The 26106-nt window shown below is 35.8% G+C and overlaps 1 protein-coding gene across 1 annotated transcript in view; it reads right to left on the bottom strand.

Moving 5' to 3' along the window:
• The window catches only part of SLC41A2 (solute carrier family 41 member 2), a 98184-nt gene that overhangs the window by 40510 nt on the left and 31568 nt on the right, over positions 1-26106 (bottom strand). Inside the window, exons 4-7 of the mRNA XM_024732216.1 lie at positions 25718-25862; positions 22343-22489; positions 11107-11254; positions 6055-6134 (exon numbers count right to left, since the gene is read on the bottom strand). Coding sequence (XP_024587984.1) covers positions 6055-6134; positions 11107-11254; positions 22343-22489; positions 25718-25862 — 520 coding nt within the window. The remainder of the gene's footprint in view (positions 1-6054; positions 6135-11106; positions 11255-22342; positions 22490-25717; positions 25863-26106) is intronic.

Below are 26106 nucleotides of genomic sequence, written 5' to 3'. Positions count from 1 at the left end.
ACATAAGCTATAAATAACCATATTGCAAAAACACCCATGTACCCATCACCCAATTTAAGAAAAGGAATACAGCATGATTTTTACATTTGAAGTACCCTATGTGCCCTCCCCAATCCCATGCCCTTCCTCGTCAATCAGAGTAATTATCCTGAATTGTGTTTTTCATTCTCTTGTTTTCTATGTTATGACCACATATATATGTATTCCTAAACATGCTTTTGAACTTTATAGAAATGGGATAATTCACATATATTAAGTTCCTAAAATTCATCTTTGTTGTTATGTGAAATGTAATTCTTTAATTTTGATTGTTCATGACATTCTATCTAAGGCTATACCTTCATTTATTTAGCCATTGCTTCTACTCAACAAAAACTGAACTCTCAAATGACTTCCGAACCACTGAAGAAATGGTTCCTTCTGAATCATTTCCCCTGGCTACACTAACTGAGCTCATCCCTCTTCGAACCAATTGATCTCTAGCTCAACTCTTTCTGTCCACAAAATATTCACTCCTGGGATTGATAACTTCCTTCAGTATCTAAAGAGCTCCTATCTAAATATTCACTCCAGGCTTTCCTGGTGGCACAGTGGTTAAGAATCCGCCTGCCAATGCAGGGGACAAGGGTTCGATCCCTGGTCCAGGAAGATCCCACATGCCGCGGAGCAACTAAGCCCATGTGCCACAACTACCGCGCCTGCACTCTAGAGCCCATGAGCCACAACTACTGAGCCCGTGTGCCACAACTACTGAGCCTGCAAGCCGCAACTACTGAGCCTGTGAGCCACAACTACTGAAGCCCACGCGCCTAGAGCCCATGCTCCTCAACAAGCCACCTCAATGAGAAGTCTGCACATCACAACGAAGAGTAGCACCCACTCGCAACTAGAGAAAGCCCACGTGCAGCAACAAAGACCCAATGCAGCCAAAAATAAATAAGCCCACGTGCAGCAACAAAGACCCAATGCAGCCAAAAATAAATAAATATATAAATATTCACTCCTATCTAAAAAGCTTGTAGAATATACCAAAGAGGAGGAAATGCTGAGAAACCAATTTCTATGGTTACACTCAGGAGAAATTGTTAAGGAAAGTAATAAATGTTGCCATCACTGCTAGTTTTTTATACAAATAGTAAGAACCATTTTTCTATTTATTTATTTATTTTTTGCCTTTTTTTAATGCACTTCACCAGTTCCTAAGTATATGAAATGTTTCGGGTATAATCTAAGTTGTGTTATTTATTTAATAAGATAACTTCAAATTCGGTGATATGTACTTTGCAGCGAAACAAAGCGCGTTCCATAAACTCATGCATTTATTCATCCAGCAATTACCAAATCTTAACATGCTAGGCACTATCTCTAGGCACTAGAGAGTCATACAAAAACGAATCATCATACAAAATAATTATGTATGTTAAAAGTATGCTGTGGAAGCATAGAAAAGAGAACTTTTTTTGGCCATGCCGCATGGCTTGCGGGATCTTAGGTCCCCAACTGGGGATCAAACCCATGCCCTCGGCAGTGAAAGTGCAGAGTCCTAACCACTGGACTGGCAGGGAATTCCCAAAGGGAACTATTTTGCAGAAGAGGTGACATTTTAATTGGGTCTGAATGAATGAGCAGAACTTGGTAAGTAAAAGAAGGGAAGTGAGACAGAGGGAACATCGGGTACAAAGGAATGGTATAGAGAAATGACATGATCTTTTTGAGAAAGCAACAAAAATTCAACAAGATGAGAATTTTAAGAATTGGTGGAGTGGTGGAGAAATGAGATTAGAGAGGGTGATTTTAGGGCAGATTGGGCTTATTGAGTATATTACGCTAGATAATTTGTACTTTATCTCCAGGAAACTTAACTGTGATCTTTAAGTAAGCAAGGGACAGGGTCAGCTTTGTTGATCGGGAAGCTAACTCTAACAGCAGTATGGAGGATAGACAGGTTACACTGGGTGATAGTAGAGGCAGGGAGACAATTTATGCAGATGTACCCAGGGAAGATGAATGAACAAAACCAGGGAGCACGGGGAGACAAAGTGTTGAGACTAACTCAGAAGGTATTTCAAAAGCAGATAAAAAGAGAGAGCATTTAGAGAAAGGGAGTATGTGACTTTGGGATGTTTTGTTTGGGGAGATAATAATACCACTAACTGACAGGAAACCCAGAAGGAAGAGCAGGTTTGGGGGAAAGATAATGAGTTCAATTTGGAGCTTTGGATCTTCCATGTGGAAATCTCTGTTTAAATATGGATCTGGAAGTGAATGAAGGTCAAGACGGGGGATAGAGAGCTGAAGTCACATAACTAAGACAAATGGTTCTCAAACATTTGCATGTGTCAGAATCAATTGCTGGGTTCTACACTAGAGTTTCTGACATGGGAGGTCTGGGCTGAGGCCTGAGAATCTGCATTTCTAACAAGATCCCAGGTGATGCTGCTAGTCTGGGGACCACACTTTGAAAACCTCTGAACTAGACAATATCCCTCATAAAGAAGGTGAAAAGTGAGAATAGAAGATAATCAAGAACAGAGTCTGGAAGAATACACATACTTAAAGAGGCAGATACAAAGGGGGAGTTAGTGAAGGAAAATGGAGAAGAATTTTCAGAGAATGGGAAGAGAATTGGGAGAGTTGCAAAAGGGCAGATTAACTAGTATCAAACAGCTGAACAGAATGAAGACTGAAAACAAGTTACTGGATAAAGTAATTAGGAGGTCACTGTGGAGCTCAGTAAAAAAAGTTATGTAGAGTGAGAGGGATGGAAGACATTGTAAGAAATTTTACAAGTACAGGCTACACTTTGAAAAGTTTGGTTGTAAAGAGTAGAAGGGAGAAAACAGAAGCTTGAGAAGGCAGAACACTGTGGGAAAGGTGATTTAGAACGAAAGAGTCGAGTACAATTGTAAACTAAAGAGGAAAGATGAAAAAAAAAAGAGGAAAGATGGAAGAGAGGAAGGTATGGAAGATACAGGAAAAGTTAAGATAACTGAGAGTAAGGATCCCACTGGAGGTGTAATGGTGTTAGATAAAAGAGTCTGCTCTTCTTCTGAGATGGAGTGAAAAAGGTTAAGAGTAGACACTGTTAGAGCTGAAGGGAAAGGAAGCAGAAGGAAGCTGGGAGACACCTGCCTAAAGCCTCTGTTTTCTCTGCAGAGCTGCCCTGTAAGACACATTAAAGGTGCTTCTTCTGGAAGATGGAAAGCAGTGCCAGATGGAAATCTCAATCTATACAAAGGAAAGAAGAGTGCTGAGAATGTGAAAAATCTTGGGAAATGTACAAGATACCACCCCCTCATTTTTTATCTTTTTAAAAAATATTTGTTTAAAGCAAAAATAATGTGATAGGATTTATAACAAAGTAAAATGTATGACAAAAAGAGCCCATAAGAAAGAGTGAAAATCCAAGTATACTAATATAAGGTTCTTATCCTTTATGTAAAACGATATATCATTATTTGAAAGTAGACTGTGATAAAGATATAATAAGACCTAGATCAGTAGTTCTCAAAGTATGGTCTAGGGTTTAGAAAGAAGATTAGATCCAGAAATTCCAACCCCTCTCTAACAAAAGTTCCAGAAGGGGAGACTCACAGCACCCTGTGGAAAAGAAATCTTTTTAACCTAATGTTTCCAAAACTTAGCTGACCACAGAACTCACTTTTCAACACCTCAAGAACTATTGTTACATGAAATATATTTTTAAAAAATGTTACTGGTTCTGAGAGATGTTAATAAGCATTAAAAGATACCCTCATCACAGTATCAACACAGATATGCCTTACTTTAAACAAAGTGTGTATTCCCGTATCTCATATAACAGATAAATTAGTAGCTGTTCATTTTGAAGGAAAAAAGTCACAGGCTTTGGGATATCAAGCAGATCTGGGTTTAAACCACCATTTGCTAGATATGAGACCTTACCTTTATTTGAGGATTAAATAACATAACATGCATAAAAGAACTAAAAGTAATCTGCCACAGAGTAGGTACTCACTAAATAGCAAATGATGGGGACTTCCCTGGTGGTACAGTGGGTAAGACTCTGCGCTCCCAATGCAGGGGGCCTGGGTTCGGTCCCTGGTGGGAAACTAGATCCCGCATGCATGCCACAACTAAGAGTTCGCATGCAGCAACTAAAGAAGTCCACATACCTCAACTAAGAAGCCCACATGCCGCAACTAAGAGTCCTCATGCTGCAACTAAAGATCCCGCACGCCGCAACGAAGACCCAGTGCAGCCAAAATAAACTAATAAATAATAAATAAGTAAATAAATATGGAAAAAATAGCCGATGATGACGATGGTGATAAAACAGGGAAGGGTCTTTTAAATAGTACATCTCAGCACACTTAAAATGAAATTCAGTTCTCAGAAGTTACAACTTTTTTGAGAAGCATGGAGTGAATCTTCTCAATCAATGTTTTTAAAGAGCATAATGTAACATAAAATGTGTTCACTGTGATACCCAACTAAGAGGTTTACTTACTGAGATAGAAAAAAGATTTTACCACTATGCCATGCCATACACAGACTTCCAATGAGGGCACTTTAGCAAACTGTTTCTTGTAAAAGGCAAAATAACAGAGATACTCACTAAAATCTTACTAATAACGGGGTTGTAATTTAAGTTAAATTTCTCACTGAGATGCTGGGCAATACAGTTCTAACAGTCATTGTTGGGTAATATTCATGTTAGTGAATTCATCAAGTAATAGTCACTGAGAGGATTCGGACAGCGGGAAAGAAAGTGATAGTTATTCCAGGCAGTGAAAATTAGATCTCTGTATGGCCACAATGCAAGAAGCAAGTCGCAATGATAAAGGATAAAGTTGTGTGCATCCAAGAGCATATAGAGAGAGCCTTGATAGCTAGGCAGGAGAGTTCTAATTTGATTTGACAGGCAGGAGGAAACCACTGTCAAGTTCATCAGCTTAAAACTAATGTAATAAAAACAATGTTTAAGGTAGACCCATCTACTAGTGACGTTCAACTTGCATTGAATAGGGAGTGAGTCAGGAAGCCTACTTTATTACTTGAATGATGGTTGAACTGAGACATTAGTAGACTACAGTAGTAAGACATACTTGTTATATAAATAAATGAACAAGTGAATTATGTTAATGTACAAATAGACAAGATTTGGTCATTATCTATTCAAAGAGGATGAAAGAGCCAGGTTGAATCAAATGGGTCCATGATGTTAAGGGCAGGTGATGGGGAGAATGGTGCTACCAGGAAAACTGGGAGGGGCATCTCTAGGGGAAATTTGTTCAGGTATCCCAAAATTAAAATGTTCAGTAAAAACTGTAGATATGAAATTAGATTTTAGAGAAGTTCCCTTTGTATAACATATTTCCTTATCCATAAATATACAAAAGTAATTTATATTAAATGTGTCATATATCCTGTGATACAGTTTTCCCCAGGTAGCATTATTTTAAATTATATTGGCTTAGGCTATACCGAAATCCAATTTAGTGAATACCAGCCCAAAAGCCAGTAGGACTGGATTAAATCTGTCTTTTTAAATGGAATTTATATAAAAACTCCTGTGAATTTAAGTAGTATAATTCCCATTTTATAGATAAGAAAAAATATAAGGCAGATTTGAAAGGGATCAGCAGAGGAGTGATAGATTTTAATGGAGTGAATTGACTCCAGCAATGCTTAAACCTAGCTAACTGTAATTTATCCACAAAAATTGACAGGGACAACAACACAGCAGCACAAGAAAGCAGGTAAGCCCAAAGTTAATGATAATATGGAATTGGAATATCCTATTTTGCCACAGGAATCTTAAAAATCAGGTATGTCTGATTCTCAAACTAATATCTAGAGATAAGATTAAGTGAGAGTTCTTTTCAAAAAATGTGTTCTGCATACTCAGAACATACAGTGTAGTTTCAACCATGAGCAACAACCTGGGATTGAAAATCAAATGAATAGAATGGGAAGATAGACCTCTTAAAATCTAAACTCAAAGGTTCCTGTTTGTACCTAAGAATATAGAGAGATAGGATGTCATTATGAAACAGTATATCTAATTCTTACCATTAATAACTGGTGTGTAAACAACAATCCCAGCCAAGTTTGGATCAGATACAGTTGTGTCCAGAATAAGGCCCCCAATGCTGAAAGAAACAAAAGCATATAATTTAGGGAAGAGGAAAGGAAATGTACTAATTTGAAGTTGTTCTTTATATACAAACACCCCTACTTTTAAACATAAAATATTTAGACATTTGAAAAATTGAATAAAAAGAAAAAATATTCAAAGTAAAAATCACTGTCAAAAGCAAAATGGTGAAAACAAAACATGGCATAAGCTGTAGCCCCACGTTTCAGGGCTCTCCTTCTGGTCTACATGTTTACATACGTTACATGTAAAAAGGAAAAAAGCATATACTTTAAGTGCATTAAAATGTCTGGAAGGACATGTAAGAAATTATTAACAATGTCCACCCCTATAGGTGACACTGATAGGAGACTCATGGTCATTTTATATCTTTCTGTACTTATTAGTTTTTTAAAAACCATGTGCATTTATTACCCTTATAATTTAAAAAAAGGTTTAAAGGGTATCTTTTCATATTTGAAGTAAGCAAGCCACTAAAGAGATGACTTTTATTGTGTTAAAACTAGATATAGTAGATTACAGTGTGTGACCATTGGTAAATTAAAACAATGAGTTGCAGCCATAGAAAGAGCTGATCTGAAGAACAGAGGTCTGGAAAAATAACATACAGCTATACAGTGGCAAGATATACACTCTCAGTGTCTCAATGGAGCTTGGAGATTTTTTGTTTGTCTGTTTCCAAGACCATTAACAATCGCTTAACTTCAGTCTGTTGGTCTACGTACTATAAAACAGTGTCAGTCCCAGTATTTCATGGGATCCTGTTGCCAAATCTTCCAGGAAAATGCAATTCACATTACAGAAAAATGAACTATATGCTGTCAGAGAACAGGGTTGATGGTCAAAGTATCAGATCAAATGTTCTTACCACTACCTGATAGTTAATATTAGGAAATTATTAGATCTTTACTATTTTAATTCTTTAATAATATAAATGAATGGCTAAATATGCCTAAACTGCTAGGAGTTCCCATTAAAAGGTATACTATAAAGTCTAAAAACAGTCATCCTTAGAAATATTTTACTACGTAATTTAAAAAACTATGTATTTCATAGAATAAACTAGTTATATGTCAAAGAATAAATCTCCATGCCAAAACACACAGATCATGCTGTGTATATAACATGAACACTTGCTAAAATACATTTTTAAATATTTTTATTACCCAGGTGATAAAAACTTATCATAGAAAAATTAGAAAATACAAACAAAAAGAAGAAAATAAAAATCAACCATAGGGCTTCCCTGGTGGCGCAGTGGTTGAGAGTCCTCCTGCCCATGCAGGGGACATGCGTTCGTGCCCCAGTCCAGGAAGATCCCACATGCCGTGGAGCGGCTGGGCCTGTGAGCCATGGCCGCTGAGCCTGCGCATCCGGAGCCTGTGCTCCTCAACGGGAGAGGCCACAACGGTGAGAGGTCCGCGTACGGCAAAAAAAAAAAAAAAATCAACCATAGTTACGTCATTCAGGGTTATACTGTTACCATGTTGATATATAGCCTCCCAGACATTTTTAAGTATATATATATATTTTTTTTTTAAATAAATTTATTTATTATTGGCTGTGTTGGGTCTTTGTTGCTGCACACGGGCTTTCTCTAGTTGAGGTGAGCGGGGGCTACTCTTCGTTGCGATGTGCGGGCTTCTCATTGTAGTGGCTTCTCTTGCTGTGGAGCACGGGCTCCAGGTTCACGAGCTTCAGTAGTTGTGGCATGGGGGCTCAGTAGTCGTGGCTCGCGGGCTCTAGAGCACAGGCTCAGTAGTTGTGGCGCACGGGCTTAGTTGCTCCGTGGCATGCAGGATCTTCCCAGACCAGGGCTCGAACTTGTGTCCCCTGCACTGGCAGGTGGATTCTTAACCATTGAGCCACGAGGGAAGTCCAAAACATGTATATTTTTAAAAATAAAAACTCAAATTGTAAAAGTCGTTTTCTTCACTTGTATTAAATTTGATTTTTATCAAACAAACATACATGCATCATTTAAAAGGCGAAAGTACCACAAAGCTTATAAAATAGCCCCTAGCCCTAACAACACATCCTGCTCTCCACTAGCAATTCTTTTTAACTTCTTTAACTGTTTCTTCTGGCGTTTAATCCTCTATTTCTAAACAGCATGTTTATACTATTTCTTGATTTTTAATTTTAGACATTTACCTAATGACGTCCACTATGGCAGGTGAGCATTTAGTCTCTCTTACCCTTCCCTCCCCACTTTAGTCCCTTCACAATTCCCTTCCTTCCTCTATCCTGCCAATCTGGTTATATTATAATTTTTGGTGAAATATTTAGGTTTTACTTTATTTTAACAGTGAAATCATTATTCACAACTGGGCCACAAAGTGTGTTGAGATCTCCCCATTTGTACTGTTTTGCCTTGTTTCATATTCTTCTTAATTTTTTTAGGTACTTATTACTAATTCAGAATCAAATTTGGAACAAAGTTAATGAATGGCCTCTGAATACATACTCATTAGGGAACCAATCAGTTCCCCTTTTTTTTTCCTTAGAGACATTCCTTCTTAAGGTCACTGTCTTGCCAACCTGGACAGTTGCTCTATAGGTCTGATGCTCAGCTGTCATTCTGTACCTTCCCTTCACCTCCCCACGATGGGTCTTGGTTTATGTACTATGACCAGGTCCCAACATTTCATGGGATCCTGTTGACCAAATCCTCCAGGAAAACACAATCTACATCATAGAAAAATGAACCACATGTTGTCACAGGTTTCCTCATTCCTGTGTCATCTTATTTCTTGATTATTTCCTCATTTTGATAGACATCTTCTCTCAGCTTTTATATGAGAGGGTATACGGGAAACAAATTTTTTGAGATCCTGCATGTCTGAAAGCTTCTTGAGTCTACCCTTATGTTTACTTGATACAGTGAGCACGTTTTATGTTCAAAACAATTTTCCCTCAGAATTGTGAGGGAATCACTTGGTGTTGCAGCTGGACATCATTCCAATTCCCAATCCCTTATACGCAACTGGACTTTTCTCTCTGGAAGCTTTTGGGATTTATGATAATGTGCTTTGCTTGGGGTCCCTCCTACTCATTGTGCAAGGTACTCAGGGGGCCTTTGAAATCTGGAAGCCCATGTTCTTCAATTCTGGGGAATTTTCTTGTATTATTTCTTTGATAATTTCCTCTCCTTATTGTTTGCTCCAATTGTCCACCTTTTGCTTTCTGGTCTACTTTCCAGGATAGTTCCTCAACTCTACCCTCAAGATTTTTCTTCTGATTCTTTTTGTTTCTACTATTTATACATTTTTAAATTCCCAAGAGCTCTTGCAATGTTTCAAATCCTCCTTATTAGAAAATTCTGTTCTTACATTACAGATGCCATAACTTCTCTAATTTCTCTGAGGATACTGGTGATCGTTTTTGGAGACTTTTCAACTATGCCTGCAATTTTGGGGGAACGTTTTTGTTTTTTTGGTTTTTTTTGTCTTTGTCATGTTAAAAGCCTTAACCAAATGTCTGGCGACCATTTACTGTCTGCTCCTCCTTAAGGGATACTGCAAAGCATATCTGGAGCTCTCTGTGCACAAGGGCAGAACTTGTCAGCAGGCGGGCCTCACTGAAGAATGATCAGATGGGCATGTAGCTCTTTCACTAAAGGATCCACAGGGTCAGTTTTTGCAGGTTTTTCTTTTGAGCTGATGAGTTTTCCCAGAAATGAATTATCTAATTTTTTGCCTGGGGGTAAAAGCCAGAGTGCCAGCATTCTATGAGAAAAGAAAAGGAAGTGGGATCGGGTTTTCATTGTTCAGCGTGTAGACTTTTCCTTAATTCTTGTTTTTTTATACAGTGTTTAATCCACAGCCTCACTGGTGCAGGTGATTCTAAATCCAGAGGCTCTATGATTTACCCTCTCCAGGGTTAATTCTTGTCTTCTATAGAATGGGAGGGGGCAGTCACCTGGGTGGTCAAGCTAGCAAAGGGCTTTTAGGTTCTAATTGCTTCTTACTCTTTCAACCAATCTCCTTCATTTCAGCTTTCAGAAGTTCTAAGTGCCTCTAAATCCTCCACCTTTTGGGGTTTCTGAGGCTCAGTTCAGCTTGCTTCTTATCGGTGTCCCCTTGTCCTGCAGGCAGTTAGGTTTTAGCTTTTTTCATTCTGATAGTTCAGTTAACAACCATAGAACCGATTCCTATCTTACTGATTTTGGTAAATCTTTCACCTACTGTCCTCTCTGCTCCCCTTCTGTTTTTGTGGTTGTATAGCTTTTTTATTCTTTTACTGTCATTTTAATAGCTTCAATAAGGAAGAAGATAAACGTGTCAATCTACCATCTTTAATAGGAAATTCATATTCTTTTCTAGCTTCCTCCTTTCACCAAATGTATAACGAACACCTTTCCACATCAAAGGAGTGTTGCAATGCTACTCTTGATGGCTGAGTAATATTCCATTTTGTGACTATGCCACAACTTATTCAATCAACATCTGATTACTAGACATCTAAGGTGTTCTCTCTCTCATTTTTGTTATTAAAAATTCCACTGTGATGAAGATCCTTACAACTTAATCACTTGCATAGATCCATAATTATATCTTTAAGTCCTGTCAGAGTCCTAGAAGTGGCGTAGTCAAATGGTATGTACATTTCTAAGGTTTTCTGATACTTATCCGAGCACTTACTGTTCAAAATAAGTAATGTCCTTGTCAGGTTAAAACTCACACAGACAAAGACAAACACCACTAAATTTTAATCATCAATCTGGTAAGGATTTGGCTGGGGAAAAGTTTGGAACTGGTAGCAAATGAGGTTCCATACATCCACTGATTTCAATAACTCTTGTCACAATATCCCTATTACTTGGGATAATAAAGAACTGACTGTATAAAATGATTGACCTAAGAAATAAAAACAGGCAATTGGTTTGTTTTAATATATACATAGATACATGCATATAGAATAACTGCCCCCCACACGCACACACAAACACACACTTTAATACTAACCTACTTATAACCATAGCTGTTATCACAGGCTCCCAGCCTGAGTGGAGAACCGTCCTTGTGGCTGGATGTTTGGCAGCTATTATAATCCAGATAGGAGTTAGAGCCAAGAAAAAGACACCAACTAATGGAGGAATGTAGTAATACGTCTCTAAAATTCAAAAAGAGACAACATTTAAGTCTCTCTTATAACCATATAGCAAATGTAAGTATTAAAAGATTACCAGAAGATATGTTATCAAACATACTCATGCTATATACTTCCTATAAATTTCAAACAAATTGAAAGCTATAGATAAGGTAAAAATGTTAAATAATGTAACTGAAAGCTAATACATTAATTCAACATTTATTGAAATAGTGATGTGACCTAGATGTGAGCAACGACAGTAATAACGAGAATAACACCAGTAAAAAATCTAACATTACTTGGCTCCTACCATTTCCCAAATATTGTGCTAAATGCTTTATGTTCATTGTCTCGCTTAATTGTCCTCACAAGTATGCGGTAGAAACTCATTCCTACCTTATGAAGAAACTGAGGCTTAGGAGCTTAAGAACACCACTAAGAAATAGCAAGAATTGGGAGAAAATGACATCTGACACTGAAGTTATTTAGTGCTCTTAACTCCAAACTATAAAGTCTAATAGGACATTGTTTTTACCCATCAGGATCTTATAGCACAAGCATTCCATGGAATATTGGCCAATGGATTGATAATAGATATCCTCCTAATTCTGAATAGTGTTCCAATATCCAAAATGACATTGAAATACTAGGTTTAATAAACAGATTTCTTCACTGCAAAATTACTCAGAACCTTTAATATGCAAGAATATGCAAACCAGAGTTTGGCCAGACTACTTAGTTTCACATCTTACGTTACAACTTACCTTGGACGAGAAATTTAACTTCTAAAAAGAAAAACAAATATCGTATATTAACGCATATATGTGGAACCTAGAAAAATGGTACAGATGAACTGGTTTGCAGGGCAGAAATAGAGACACAGATGTAGAGAACAAACGTATGGACACCAAGAGGGGAAAGTGGTGGGGGGTGGTGGTATGGGATGAACTGGGAGATTGGGATTGACATATATACACTAATATGTATAAAATAGATAACTAATAAGAACCTGTTGTATAAAAAAATAAATAAAATTTAAAAAGAAGAAATTTAACTTCTATAAATTTAAATTTCCTTATCTATAAAATGGTAAAAATTATTATAACTATTTCATAGGGTTATTGTGAGTCTTAAGAGAATTAACACATGTAATTTAACTAGAATAGAACCCAGGCACATAGTTAACATTTACTGAACACTTACTAGCATCATAATCATCATTGCCATTGTTATTAGCATCTTTCTATTTGTGACATACTCAGATAACAGAGTGCCAGGATATTTTTTTATACCTCTCTGTGGTAGATTGCCTTACTTGATCATAATTATTCATTCTCTCCCCATTCTTGTTAATGCTTTCCTATAGAGAGAGTTTAGGAAAGCTTATTGACTTTGGGCTTGGCTATTTGTCTAGCTTTGTAGACATGATGTATGCCATCTCTGAGCAAAATCTGAAATGTGCTTTTGGAAATTACTAGAAGATTTATAAATATATGTAGAGAGATAGATAGTAAACTGTTTTCAGACACTGACAACTGGTATTGCAGGACTGTGATCCCTGAGAGAGGGGAAAGAAATGAGATAAGCCCTACAATAGCCTGAGCTTTCTGACTAAAGGCACATTCCAGACCACAGCTCAGGAAGGGAGAATTTCAGCAGAGTGAGTCTAAGGCAGCAGGAATTTACAGGGAAGAATACTGGAGAAGAGGAAGCTATTAGAGAGGGAGCTTGCAAACTGAATACCAAGCCATGCATGCATAGGGTGAATTCCACAAGGCTAAGCCAAGACAATTGGGGAGTCGTAAACTAAAAAAATTCCCAGAGTGTACAAAGGGCTAGAAGTCATTTGAGATCTAACCCCTGAGATAGGAGCACCTCTTTGAAAACTGAGAACATTCAGTGGAGACCAGAGAAGGGATACTTCTTAGTAGTAGGGCTAGCCCTATTGTAATGTCTACTCTAGATCTATTCCACAATGCAGAGTACTAGCCACTATATGATCACAGCTAGATCTAGTCCAGTGAAGCTTAAAACCAAGCCCTGTAAGGCTCAAGCTAATCCACAAACAGCTGCCTACAAGAAAAAAGTCCATGAAAACTATAAGATGCTGATGAAAGAAACTGAAGACGACACAAACAGATGGAAAGATATACTGTATTCTTGGATTGGAAGAATCAATACTGTTAAAATGAGCATGCCACCCAAGGCAATCTACAGATTCAACACAATCCCTATCAAATTACCAATAGCATTTTCCACAGAACTAGAACAAAAATTTTTAAATTTGTATGGAAACAGAAAAGACCCCAAATAGCCAAAGCAATCCTGAGAAAGAAGAACAAAGCTGGAAAAATCACACTCCCTGACTTCAGACTATACTACAAAGCTACAGTAATCAAAAAAGTATGGTTCCAGCACAAAAACAGACGTATAGATCAATGGAACAGAATAGAAAGCCCAGAAATAAAACCACGCACTTATGGTCAATTAATTTACAACAAAGGAGGCAAGAACATACAATAGAGAAGAGACAGTCTCTTCAATAAGCGGTGCTGGGAAAAGTGGACAGCTACATGTAAAAGAATGAAATTAGAACATTCGCTAACACCACATACAAAAACAAACTCAAATGGATTAAAGATCTAAATGTAAGACCGGATACTATAAATCTCCTAGAGGAAAATGTAGGCAGAACATTCTTTGACATAAATTGCAGCAATATTTTTTTGGATCTGTCTCCTAGAGTAATGGAAACAAAAACAAAAATAAACAAATGGGACCTATTAAATTTAAAAGGTTTTGCACAGCAAAGGAAACCATAAACAAAACAAAAAGACAACCCACAGAATGGGAGAAAATATTTGCAAATGATGTGACTGACAAGGGATTAATTTCCAAAATATACAAAGAGCTCGTATAGCTTAATAGCCAAAAAACAAACAACGCAATCAAAATATAGTTAGAAGACCTAAATAAACATTTCTCCAAAGAAGACATACAAATGGTCAACAGGCACATGAAAAAATGCCCAACATCACTAATTATTAGAGAAATGCAAATCAAAACTACAATGAGTTATCACCTCACACCAGTCAGAATGGCCATTATTAAAAAGTCTACAAATAATAAATGCTGGAGAGGGTGTGGAGAAAAAGGAACCCTCCTACACTGTTGGTGGGAATGTAAATTGGTACAGCCACTATAGAGAACAGTATGGAGGTTCCTTAAAAAACTAAAAATAGAGTTACCACATGATCCAGCAATCCCACTCCTGGGCATATATCCGGAGAAAACCATAATTCGAACAGGTACATGCACCCTCAATGTTCACTGCAGCACTATTTACAATAGCCAAGACATGGAATCAACCTAAATGTCCATCAACAGATGAATGGATAAAGAAGATATGCAATGGAATATTATTAACTAACACAACACTATAAATTAACTATACTTCAATCTTTTAAAAAAAAGCAAAAAGCAGAACAAATACTCTGTAAGGAAAAAACAGTCAAGCACTTAACATTACATTCACAATGTCTAACATCCAATCAAAAATTATTTTTAAGAGTTTGAAATTATATTTGGTTGCATTTATAAACCTAGTTAAATACCAGGAAATATTCTATTTACTTTAGACATTTCACTTATCTCACAAAAGTTTCCTAGTACTTAAAGTAACCTTTCTAAATCTAATAAATTATATGTACAAATACGGCGAGTCTTATGTTTTCATAAATGTTCATGCAATGTATATAAATTTGGTAAGATTTCTATTTAACAATCATAAGAATAAATTAATTACATAATCATTACTTTTAAAATGGAATCAGAAGACTGGCATGTTACTGTAATGGGCTACGTAACAAGTATATTTAAAAATGTGTACTGCCTCTTTACCATAAAATCATTCATACCATAAATTTGATTCTCAAATATTTTTATACTTAGTTCTAAATCTCCCTAGGGTTAAAAGTTGCCTACCCATTCTTGAAACAGTTGCATCATCCCAAGACATTTTTGGTAATATCATTTTAGCTGATCGAGCTTTTATTATTGTCAGACATCTCAGCCAGGACATTCCTGCATTTTTCTCAAGGACTCTAATACATATTTTGTATGGTAGGGAATTCATAACTTAAACACAGAGTTGATCTCACAGTCTTTGTAGCCTACAGCCTTAGATTTAAGTTAAATGTTACTAAATTTTTCTGACGTCTCACAAAATTCTTCAACTGTTATTCACACCCCTCTCTTGGACTGAATTTTACATTTTATCATTTTAACATATTTAAAGAACTCCTCACCTATGATTAAGATGTTTAAATTAAATAGAAACTCAATTTTTTTCAAATCAGGTAGGAACAATTACTATAAATATTAAAATAAGACCCAAACAAATTTTACACTAATGGCTTTAGCTGGATTTGCCAACACATCTTCAAAATAATTATGCTAACAAAATTCATTTAAATATTTCCTTCCATTTAAAGGGACATGACTAGTGCTACATATAGAGTCATTTTCTCCATAGCTTTTTAAAACATGAAGAAACTTTTATTGGATGGATTTCCAGTACTCCTTGCTAAACCATTAGATAGGGATAAATAACATTCCAATTAGGAAGCATTCTTACCTCCTAAAACAGCTAAGGTTACCAACAATCTCTTTATAGACTCAAACAGCAAACTAAAAGCATTAAAACCCACTAAACACAACTGAAAAGAACTATTCTGCTAGGTTGTCTTAGTATTCTCATCTTCAGGTAAAGAGAGGAGCACCATGCCAGGCTTTTAATTTATTCTCAACATCACATCTCTGGGAGGACATCTTAAGTTGAAGAAAAAACTCACCATCCTAACTCCAGAATCATTGCCCTGGATTGTCAAAGAGGGGGAAAAATTTCTCAAGAAAGAAATAAAAAATAATGAGTGGGCAGTTCCTCAAAAAGCTAAAGAGTTATCATATGATCTAGAAATTCCACTCCTAGGTATATACCAATAGAGTTGAAAACATACGTTCACACAAAAACATGTACGACAATGTTCAAAGCAGCATTATTCATAACAGCCAAAAAGTGGGTGCAACCCAAATGTCCAACTAATGGTAAATGGATAAACAAAATGTGATATATCCATACAATGGAATATTATTCAGCCATATTATTAACCCATACAATGAAATATTATTCAGTACTGCATGGTATTCAGAACTGATTTATGCTAAAGCATGAACCTTGAAAACGTACTAATTGAAGGAAACTGGATATAAAAGGTCACATATTGTATGATTCCATTTTTTGAAATGTCTAAAATAGGCAAAGACAGAAACTAGATTAGTGGTTGCCAGTGCTGGGGGGAGGGTGGAATGGGGAGTGACTGCTAAAGTTTCTTTTTGGGGTGATGAAAATGTTCTGGAATGAGATAATAGGTTTCACAATCTTATAACTATGCCAAAACTACTGAATTGTGCACTTCTAAAAGGTGAATTGTATGATGTAATTGAATTATATCTCAATTTTTTAGAATTCCCACAATGAAAAAAAAGGAGGGGGTACTATATTCTTTAAAAATGTCAACGTTATAAAAGATAAAGAACATACATATATTCATACAGACAGATGGACAGAATAAAAGATAAAGTAAATGGAGTAAAATGTTAACATTTGGTGAACATGGGTACAGGGTATACAGGGTTTTTTGTACTATTTTATTTTTGCAACTATTCTATAAGTTTAAAATTATCTCCAAATAAAATTTTTTAACATTAAAAAAAAGAATGGGAAAACCATGGTAAAATCAAAATATCTAAAATGATTTACTGCAAATGTATTCTATTTCAATTTCCTGCAAATCTAACATGCCCACTCCCACCAAATTAAATTGTATGTTTAATTGTATAGGACCCTCTTACCTTTTCCCTGGCTAAATTCTAATCCAATAGTTAGGTGGAAATTACAAATATACAAAAAGAGAAAGGTGATAAAATATTCCTCTTTTTAGGATATATTGGTGTTTTATAGATAATTAAGAATTACTTTTAGAAAACCACTAATGACACAATCAGTGAGGGAAACTGGTTGATTAAAAGCCAACCATGGGGCTTCCCTGGTTGAAAAAAAAAAAAAAAAAAAAAAAAAAAAAAAGCCAACCATGAACTTCTGCATTAATATCAAAACCTAAAAGTGTCTGCCTTCTAAATTAAATACATTTAAATGACCCTAGTCAAAATAATATTTTGTATTAATTTCTGGGGATATCATCTTGTGTAATGTGGTAGGCTGAATAATGGTCCTCAAAGACATCCACATCCTAATCTCCAGAACCAGGGAATGTTACCTTATATGGCAAAAAGGGGCTTTGCAGATGTGATTAAGTCAAGGATTTTGAAATAGGGAGATTATCCTGGATTATTTGAGTAAGCCCTAAAGTAAGCACAGGTGTGTATTTATAGGCAGGGTGTAGACAGGAATTTGACTACAGAAGACAAAATAATGTGACCACAGAAGCAGAGATCAGTAATGTGGCTGCAAGCCAAGGAATGCTAGCGGCTACCAGAAAATGAAACAAGTTAAGGAACGATTCCCCCTGAAACCTCCAGAAGGAACAAGCCCTGCCGACACCTTCATTTTAGCCCTGAATAACAAACTCATTTTGGACTTTGACCTCCAGAAATGTACGAAAATTAATTACTGTTGTTTTAAGCCACAAGGTTGTGGTAATTTGTTACAGCAGCAATGGAAATGAATACAGGACTATAGATAAAACTGTAGAATTTTAAGCCTAATTAATGTCTGTGTACCTTGGTACTGATTCCATGATACAGGTAAACTACAGAAAGGTAAGGATTAACACGGCTAAAGTGGTTCAAATTGCTATGATTCCACTTAACTGCGAAACATAACTGCCATCTTTTTGATTCATGGCTTTCACATTTATCTAGATTGTTGGTGGCATTTTGTAACTGCTGTTACATAATTTCATTAATAGCATTCATTATTTTCACCTTAAATTCTTCTGAAATATGTAGCTGCTATGAGTGACATTTTTATCTATTAGCTGTTCGTGTGCAAACAAGAAAGCAATGGGCATGGAAAGCTGTAAACACTTTTTAAAATGCCCTTTATAATAACCATCAGAATTTCCTCAGTAGACTGGCCTTCTAGGAATCACTCTAAACTGAGATCATACAGTGCTACAGAACTCTGTAGAAGAGTGACATGCACGATAATTTTACATTCTACGTACATCACCACATCAAGGCAGTGATACTCTAGAATGTTTTGTAAATAACCAGATGGCACATCCCTGTTAGTCTTCACAGGACCCAAGTAACAATCTGAGGCGGACTGTTATTGCTCTTAGAGCTTATTGCTTCTTAGGCCATCTTTTTAAAGTTAACCTTGAGGAATGAGAAATGAATCAACATTTTGCTTCTCAGATCTTGCCTAAAGAGAGAAAAGCTGATAATTTTTCAAATCAGTATATATCATGTACATACAAGAATTACATAGCCATGTAGTTATAAAAAATTGAAAAAGAGTCTTTAAAATCCTCTTAAAATTATGCATACAAGAAAAAGAAAAGGCAACAATCATTGTGTACAGGTATTTCAGTTACTGGCCCAATGTTAGGTCCTTATAATAGTTTTTAAAAATAACTACATGTTTAAAGATTACCATATGGATGAATAAATGCCTTTATACTTTCTCTACAAGTCATACCTAAGCATATCATAATCTAGAGCTTAGATTACTCTCTAAACTGACTTTCTATTTCCTCTTCTATTTTCTTTTTTTTTAAGATTTTTTTTTTATATGGACTATTTTTTTCTTTAAAGTCTTTATTGAATTTGTTAGAATATTGCTTCTGCTTTATGTTTTGGTTTTTTGGCTGTGAGTCATGTGGGATCTTAGCTCCCCAACCAGGGATTGAACCTGTGTCCCCTGCATTGGAAGTTGAAGTCTTAACCACTGGACTACCAAGGAAGTCCCTCCCCTTCTGTTTTCATTTGAAATAGATTTTTTCTAGCCACATGTTGCCATTTTTATTTTTTTATGGTGATACTAACGTCTAAATACTTTCTGCTAAGGCAGTATACTCTATTTTCCTAATACTATGTCCTCATTGAAAGGATCATTTTTTTCATTACAATCTATTATGTTATTGGACAGGCACTGTGGCAAAGTCATTTAGAGGGATAACTCTCCTTCATTTTCCGTACATATACCACTTCCTAAATAATTTCTATTCACATTACTTGGATAGCTTTCAAAAGGAATAAAACATTTGGTGAAGTGCTATTTATTTAACATCCACTAGGTATATGGCACTATGGAGTCAACAAAACAAATAAATAAAATAAAGACACAGTTTTGTCCTCAAGAGGGAAGATACTACATTTACTTAAAAAGCTATAATGACTGGCTAAATATAAAGAATGACTTAAGAGAAGTGTCAATAAAGTGCTATAGGAATTCAGAGGAGAAAAAGTTACCTAAGATTAGGGAAATTTATGAATTTAGTTTTGAAAAATGAGAATTCGGACTGGCCTTCATGGAGGAGGGGAATGACATAAGAAAGAAAAGACAAAAATCACAGGTGGCGTATGAGAATCAGTAAATGGCTGAGTTTGGCTGGAGTACAAGAAAGGCAAGAGGTACAAGAAAGGGAGGAGCAGGCAGGAGCTTGAGAAGGAAGACTCCAGGAGGCCTGAACACCAAGTTAAAACTTTAACCTTGTTCACTAAGCAATAAAGACTTCCTCTCAGGGTGACTACAAAAATAAAGTCAGTAACAGTAAACAAAGCTTTGTTTCTTTTGTCCTTTTTTGGAGAACTGGAGAGGTGAGAAGGGGGGAAATTTCATATTTACTTCAGATATCAGAAATCAGCACGTTTTATCAGGAGTGAAAGAAAGGTAGCACACTGAATGAATGTAGAGTGAGCTTGTACCGAAGCTAACAGAACGCCAGCGGAGCCGTTCAGTCATTTCTGAATATCCAAAGCTCTAAGTGAGGAGTTAAGTGAGACTTTTCTCAATGTCCAATTCTTTGAGAGCCACATAATTCATGGCCTCTATTTATAACCAAAGTGTATGGCTGCCATGAAATCCTCTTTTTATCTCTAAAGACATCTAAGTATTTCCAATATAGTTCAAGAATTGAACTCTGTCTCCAAGAGCTAGGCATCCCACTCAGCAGGATGAATGGGATCTTGGAATTTAAGTATGCCCATGCCTAATCTCTGTGTTCAGAATACCTCCAATAAGAGGCTTCCAACTGCTGGTCCTATGAGGCCCCCTAGTGCTCAAAATGCAAACACTTTATTGTAGAAATCCCAAACTGGCACTTCAGAAACACCTTTAAATTAACTGAGGAATCAATCAGTAGCTCATTAAAAAATATAATTTTAGGGAAACAAATGATACAGATGAAATGTAAAAGACCCTTAATTAGTTCATTAAGGGTAAATGTAAATGTAAAAACCCTTAATTAGTTCATTAATTAGTTCATCTTGAATTACTTTGAGTCAACTTTCAGAAGACAAGTAAAGGCCTAGAAAAGGCTAAGCAATATTTAATAATAAAATTATTTTACAAAATTATGGTCTCATTACATTTCACTTTTTAAATTTCCTGATCTAGTTAAACTACTAATATATCATCTGTAACACTCAAAATATTGAAAGCTTTAGAGAGTAACACATTAAGTCTTTTATAAGGAGTTTATCACTTGTGTAATTTTTAAAAATAAATTCCTCAGAAGTTGATTTATCTTATGGAATATCGTAATAGTCTGTATAATTATAACAATTGTCATATTTATTATGGTAACATTCTTCAATGGCTTCAACTGGTGGAGACACCCTGGTATTTGGCAGGCAGCTGACATCATGGTAATTTAAGTACCCAAGTCTGCAAATAATACACTGTTCTTTTTTATGAGAACAAGATCTTACGTTTGGGCCATTGATCATTTACTGTCTTCTCCTTACTTCAACTAGACACATCTTATCTTCTATATGAGAATTTTCCTTTAACATACATATCAAGTCTTAATGAGTATTGTTTTTATGTCATTAAATAATTTATGGTAACTTTATATACTACATGAAACTTCTCTTGATATCTCCAAAAGTAGTAGAAAATGACTGCCTTTGACAGGTTAAAGCCCTCTCTTTAGTTCAAAAACATTTTATCTGAGACTCTTACTTCTACAAACCAAATATACTTTAGATTTATTCTAAAGTATACCATAACTCTGTCTAGAATCCATGAAAATATATGAGGATATGTGATTAAATGTTTGCTTCTGGCTTGGCTTATAAACTCTCTCTCTTTCTGTCTCTCTCGCTCTTTTTTTTTTTTTTTTTGTATTACTGTGGGTTTCTGTTTTCTTTTAATTTTTTAAAAATTTGGCATCAATAAAAATGAAACTACAACCAACTTTTAGCACTAAACCTATGCTCACAAATCATATACATCTACATTGACAATAGCCACATGGTATAAATTTGCATTAAAACAATCCATTACATTCTATAAATACCCTATTACTATTATCAGGAATCACATATATAAGATGACTCCAAATTCACACAGCACTCAGGCTCATTTTCATGGTGATTTTTGGTTGTATTAATTGCCACGTTGGTTTCTGAAAGGTGGAAAAATCACTAAATTTCAAACTCCACCATAACCTTATGTTTTGAGATAACAGTGCAACACGCATATCAGAATCCTGTGGGTTGAACCATCAGTGGCTACACATTCAGAGGAAAGGGCAGAATTCACAGACTATGACAGATCTGTGTTCAACCTTCCTACCAACAGTGGGTAACACACATAACCTTTATGATCCTCGGTTTTCTCATCTGAAATTAGAAATGATAATCCTTATCTTTTGAGTTTTAAACTCTTTAAGAGGAGAAAACTATGTGAGAACCACAACACATAGTAGGTGTACAACAAGTAACAGTTATTGTTCTAACCAGCCTCAACTACAGTTCCAACACAGATGAAGGCCACCACGGAGTCATGACATTGCTGCAACAATATTTATTTAAAGAGACTCTGAATAATGCATTATAGTTAATTTCAAGTCAACTTACCAAGACAGGAGTACAAACCCTGACTTATCCAAGCTAATATGGCAAGAGTTATAAGGTCGCCAAAACTAGCAGCAATGGGTGTAGCAACATTATCGGGATTTATCCCAGTCTTCTTTGAACCAACGATAACCCCAACCATTATTATTCCTAGAAAAAAATAAAGCTCATTACTTTTTCTGCTATAATTTAAAGAAAATCAATCCCCCGAAATATTGAAATACATAGGCTAGACAAACTGTATCACTTCCGGTTAGACTGCTTAGATAAGCTGACTAAAGCAAACAAAACATTTTACTTGAATGCTTTGGCAAAATGTCTTTCAACAAATTCCAAGTGGGGATCACAAAAGATCTGAGAAGTTCAATGTTGCATTTAGAGACCTGAAGAGCTACTGTAAAATAACATTAAAGTTCCAAATTTAGTAACATGCATGTCTTAGATGTAATGTATTCATGTGTATCAAAGTCAAAGATTTTATTTTAACCCTCAAATAAAGTATGACAATGTCAAAGAAAGGTGAGTCATACTTAAGGACTTCCCTGGTGGCACAGCGGTTAAGAATCCACCTGCCAACGCAGGAGACACGGGTGTGAGCCCTGGTCTGGGAAGATCCCACATGCCGCGGAGCAACGAAGCCCATGCGCCACAACTACTGAGCCTGCGAATGACAACTACTGAAGCCCGCGCACCTAGAGCCCATGCTCCGCATCAAGAGAAGCCACCGCAATGAGAAGCCTGCGCACCACAACGAAGACCCAATGTAGCCAAAAATAAATAAATTTAAAATAAATAAATAAATAAAAAGATGAGTCATATTTATACACATAGCAATTGGGAAGAAGGCCAACAAAACCAGATTTGTTTACATAGTGGTAGCCAGAAATGCTTGCTTCATTTTATTATTAAAAAGTGTTGAAGTATTAAGAAGAGGGAAGTAATTAAATTTTGAACACTGCAGGCCAGAATACAAGAAGCAGTCTTTGTAAAGGATATTCTTTAAACCCCAAGTTTCTGTCTATGAACCTATAACAACAGAAGATGAAAATGTGACTGTGTACTTATACTTTTAAATCCTTATATTCTTGAATATAGAAATGGGAGAAAAATGATAGCATTACAGCCATACCCGATTATATAGATTTTCTCATGCCAACACATTTAAGAGGATGCAGGGCAGAAAATATTTAAGATTAGTTCATTTATGTGCTAACCATAAATCAATATGGAAGCCTAAATATGGCTATAGACAAAAACCAGAATCTCACTGCATTTTTAGACTGAAAATGACTCTAAATGATTTTATTCTAACATACTCACTTTATAGATAATAAAACTGAGGTCCTAGGAGTAGGTTTAAATTCTTGCATAAGGTCACATAGCTTGTAAGTAACTGTTTTTTCTACTACCCCGTAAAGCCAAATTATTGAAAGTAGAATTTTTGTTCAATGTCTCACATCTTTTATTCTGTAGGCTTTTTCAATCTATGGACTTACCTTTCCCATAATATCATTGTAAACAGAAAAAAACAATAGCAGGAAAAAAACTTAAACATATTATACGATAATCAGTCAAGATGTGATCATATAATTTTTTTTTCAAAATCAGCACATTTAAAGATCAATGTGGAAAGTTCTCCTATGAAAGAATTCTGTCTATAACTTTTCAGCTGAAAACAAATATTTTGCCATCATGGACCGGTGGAAAGAGCTGGGAGGCAGGAAATGGGTTTTAATTATGACTTTTCTGTGAACAAGCTGATGAAATGGGACAAGTCACCTTACCTAAGTCAGTTTTCTCACCTACAAAGGTGGTCAATAGTATCTGCTCTACATATATAAAGGTCAAGTTATCATAAAATTAGAACACACGTTATTAAAAGTAAGAAGGCTAACAAATATATTTTAAAAATCTGAATTTTTATGGTTTTAAAAATCACAGGCAATACAAATACTTGTTAGTCTGAAAAGTTTTAAACAATTTTTTCTAAATGAAACAATATTAGAGAGAAAACAGAAGCAAATGAGCCTAAAGAAACAGAGTGCTAATGCTTTAACACTTTTTTTTTTAACCAGAAATTAGTTTCCCAATAGCATAACTTCACTATGCTTTCACCAGTGTTAACACCATTCAATTCTAGTAATTCTATTATAAAGACAAGAAACTACCCCTGGTACAATTTAAGTACTAAAATAAAATGCTTGAAAATATTTTGGCAGTCAGGTCTTAATTTTAATAAGAGTTTCTAAATTACCAGAACCTAGCCGAAAAAGTTAGCTTTGTTGTATGATCACCTGACAGTAGAGTGTTCCATTTTTAACCTTGCTGGTGATCTAAAATGAGAAGATGGCAATTATAAAATAAAACTTACCAAGTCTTTATGATTACTGTTCCATAATAAGTTCTCTAGTGTAAAGTTGATATTAATAAATCAATATAAAGAATGATATCCCAACTAAAAAAATTATAATTTTTTATAATTAATGTTATAACTAACGTTTAACGTAGTTAAACGTTAAAACCTTCTGGCTCTTTAACATTCTATAGCCAACAATATGCTGTGTTAAGCATATGGTTATACTTGTATTGCCACAGAAACAGTAAAGGAATTTTTTTGAAATCTGAAACTTTAAAAAATTTCAACAGAGGGACTGCTTTTTAAAAAAATATTTATTTATTTATTTATTTTTGGATGTGTTGGGTCTTCGTTGCTGCACGTGGGCTTTCTCTAGCTGCCGTGAGCGGGGCTACTCTTCGTTGTGGTGCGTGGGCTTCTCATTGTGGTGTCTTCTCTTGTTGCGGAGCATGGGCTCTAGGCATGCAGGCTTCAGTAGCTGTGGCGCGTGGGCTCTAGAGCGCAGGCTCAGTAGTTGTGGCGCACAGGCTTAGTTGCTCTGGAGCATGTGGGATCTTCCTGGACCAGGGCTCGAACCAGTGTCCCCCACATTGGCAGGTGGATTCTTAACCACTGTGCCACCAGGGAAACCCAGAGGGACTGCTTTTAAAACTCAGAATTCCTGGAATACTTGTTACTCAAATGACAAGCTGGTAAATCCTCTGCACGATTTCCAGACAGGAGAGTCTCAATTAATTTAACTTACAGAAACAAATGAGTATCTAGACTATTTTCCTGATCTTGTCTGGGAGCTGCACCAGGGGACCTAAAGCTGGGACACAACCTCAGAAAGCTTGCTCTATACTAAGGATTACGTATAATATATATAAATATATCTGAAATAATCTATTTTAAAAGTTTGTAGGTAACTTTTCTCTGTTTTTTATAATGAACAAGTACCATTTAAATAAAAATAGTTAACATGGAAAATAAATAATTAGAAAGTAAAATATTATAGAGTAGACATTTATAAATTTACTTACCCTGCAGAAGAGATGCAATGAAGGCAGTTGCTACACTGCTAGAGCACAGAAGTATGGAATGATCAAGATAGTATTTTCCCTCTGGAATCCAGCCCAATATAATTGCTGCCACAGCTGCTAGAAAGCCAACTACTGTTGCTTGAACCTTAAAAAAGTTTTAATAAAATCCAACAGAATTATTCATTTTGAAAATGCATTTTTTATTTTATGATGTAAATATGCACACAAGGAGTCAGAAGAAAGTATTGTATATGGTAATTGAGCTGCCTTACATTTTGAAGAAGCTACTGTATTTTATTTTACTATTCCCTAAGGTGATGGGTTCTCAAAGTGCCCTGATCTGGCAGCAGTAGGTATGGAATGGGATCTAGGAATCTATTTTTAACAAG

Source organism: Neophocaena asiaeorientalis, unplaced genomic scaffold (assembly GCF_003031525.2).
Source record: "Neophocaena asiaeorientalis asiaeorientalis breed wild unplaced genomic scaffold, Neophocaena_asiaeorientalis_V1.1 scaffold418, whole genome shotgun sequence".
Taxonomy (NCBI): domain Eukaryota; kingdom Metazoa; phylum Chordata; class Mammalia; order Artiodactyla; family Phocoenidae; genus Neophocaena; species Neophocaena asiaeorientalis.
The sequence above is the reverse complement of the archived record's forward strand: the minus strand, read 5'-3'. Positions and strand labels throughout refer to the sequence as shown.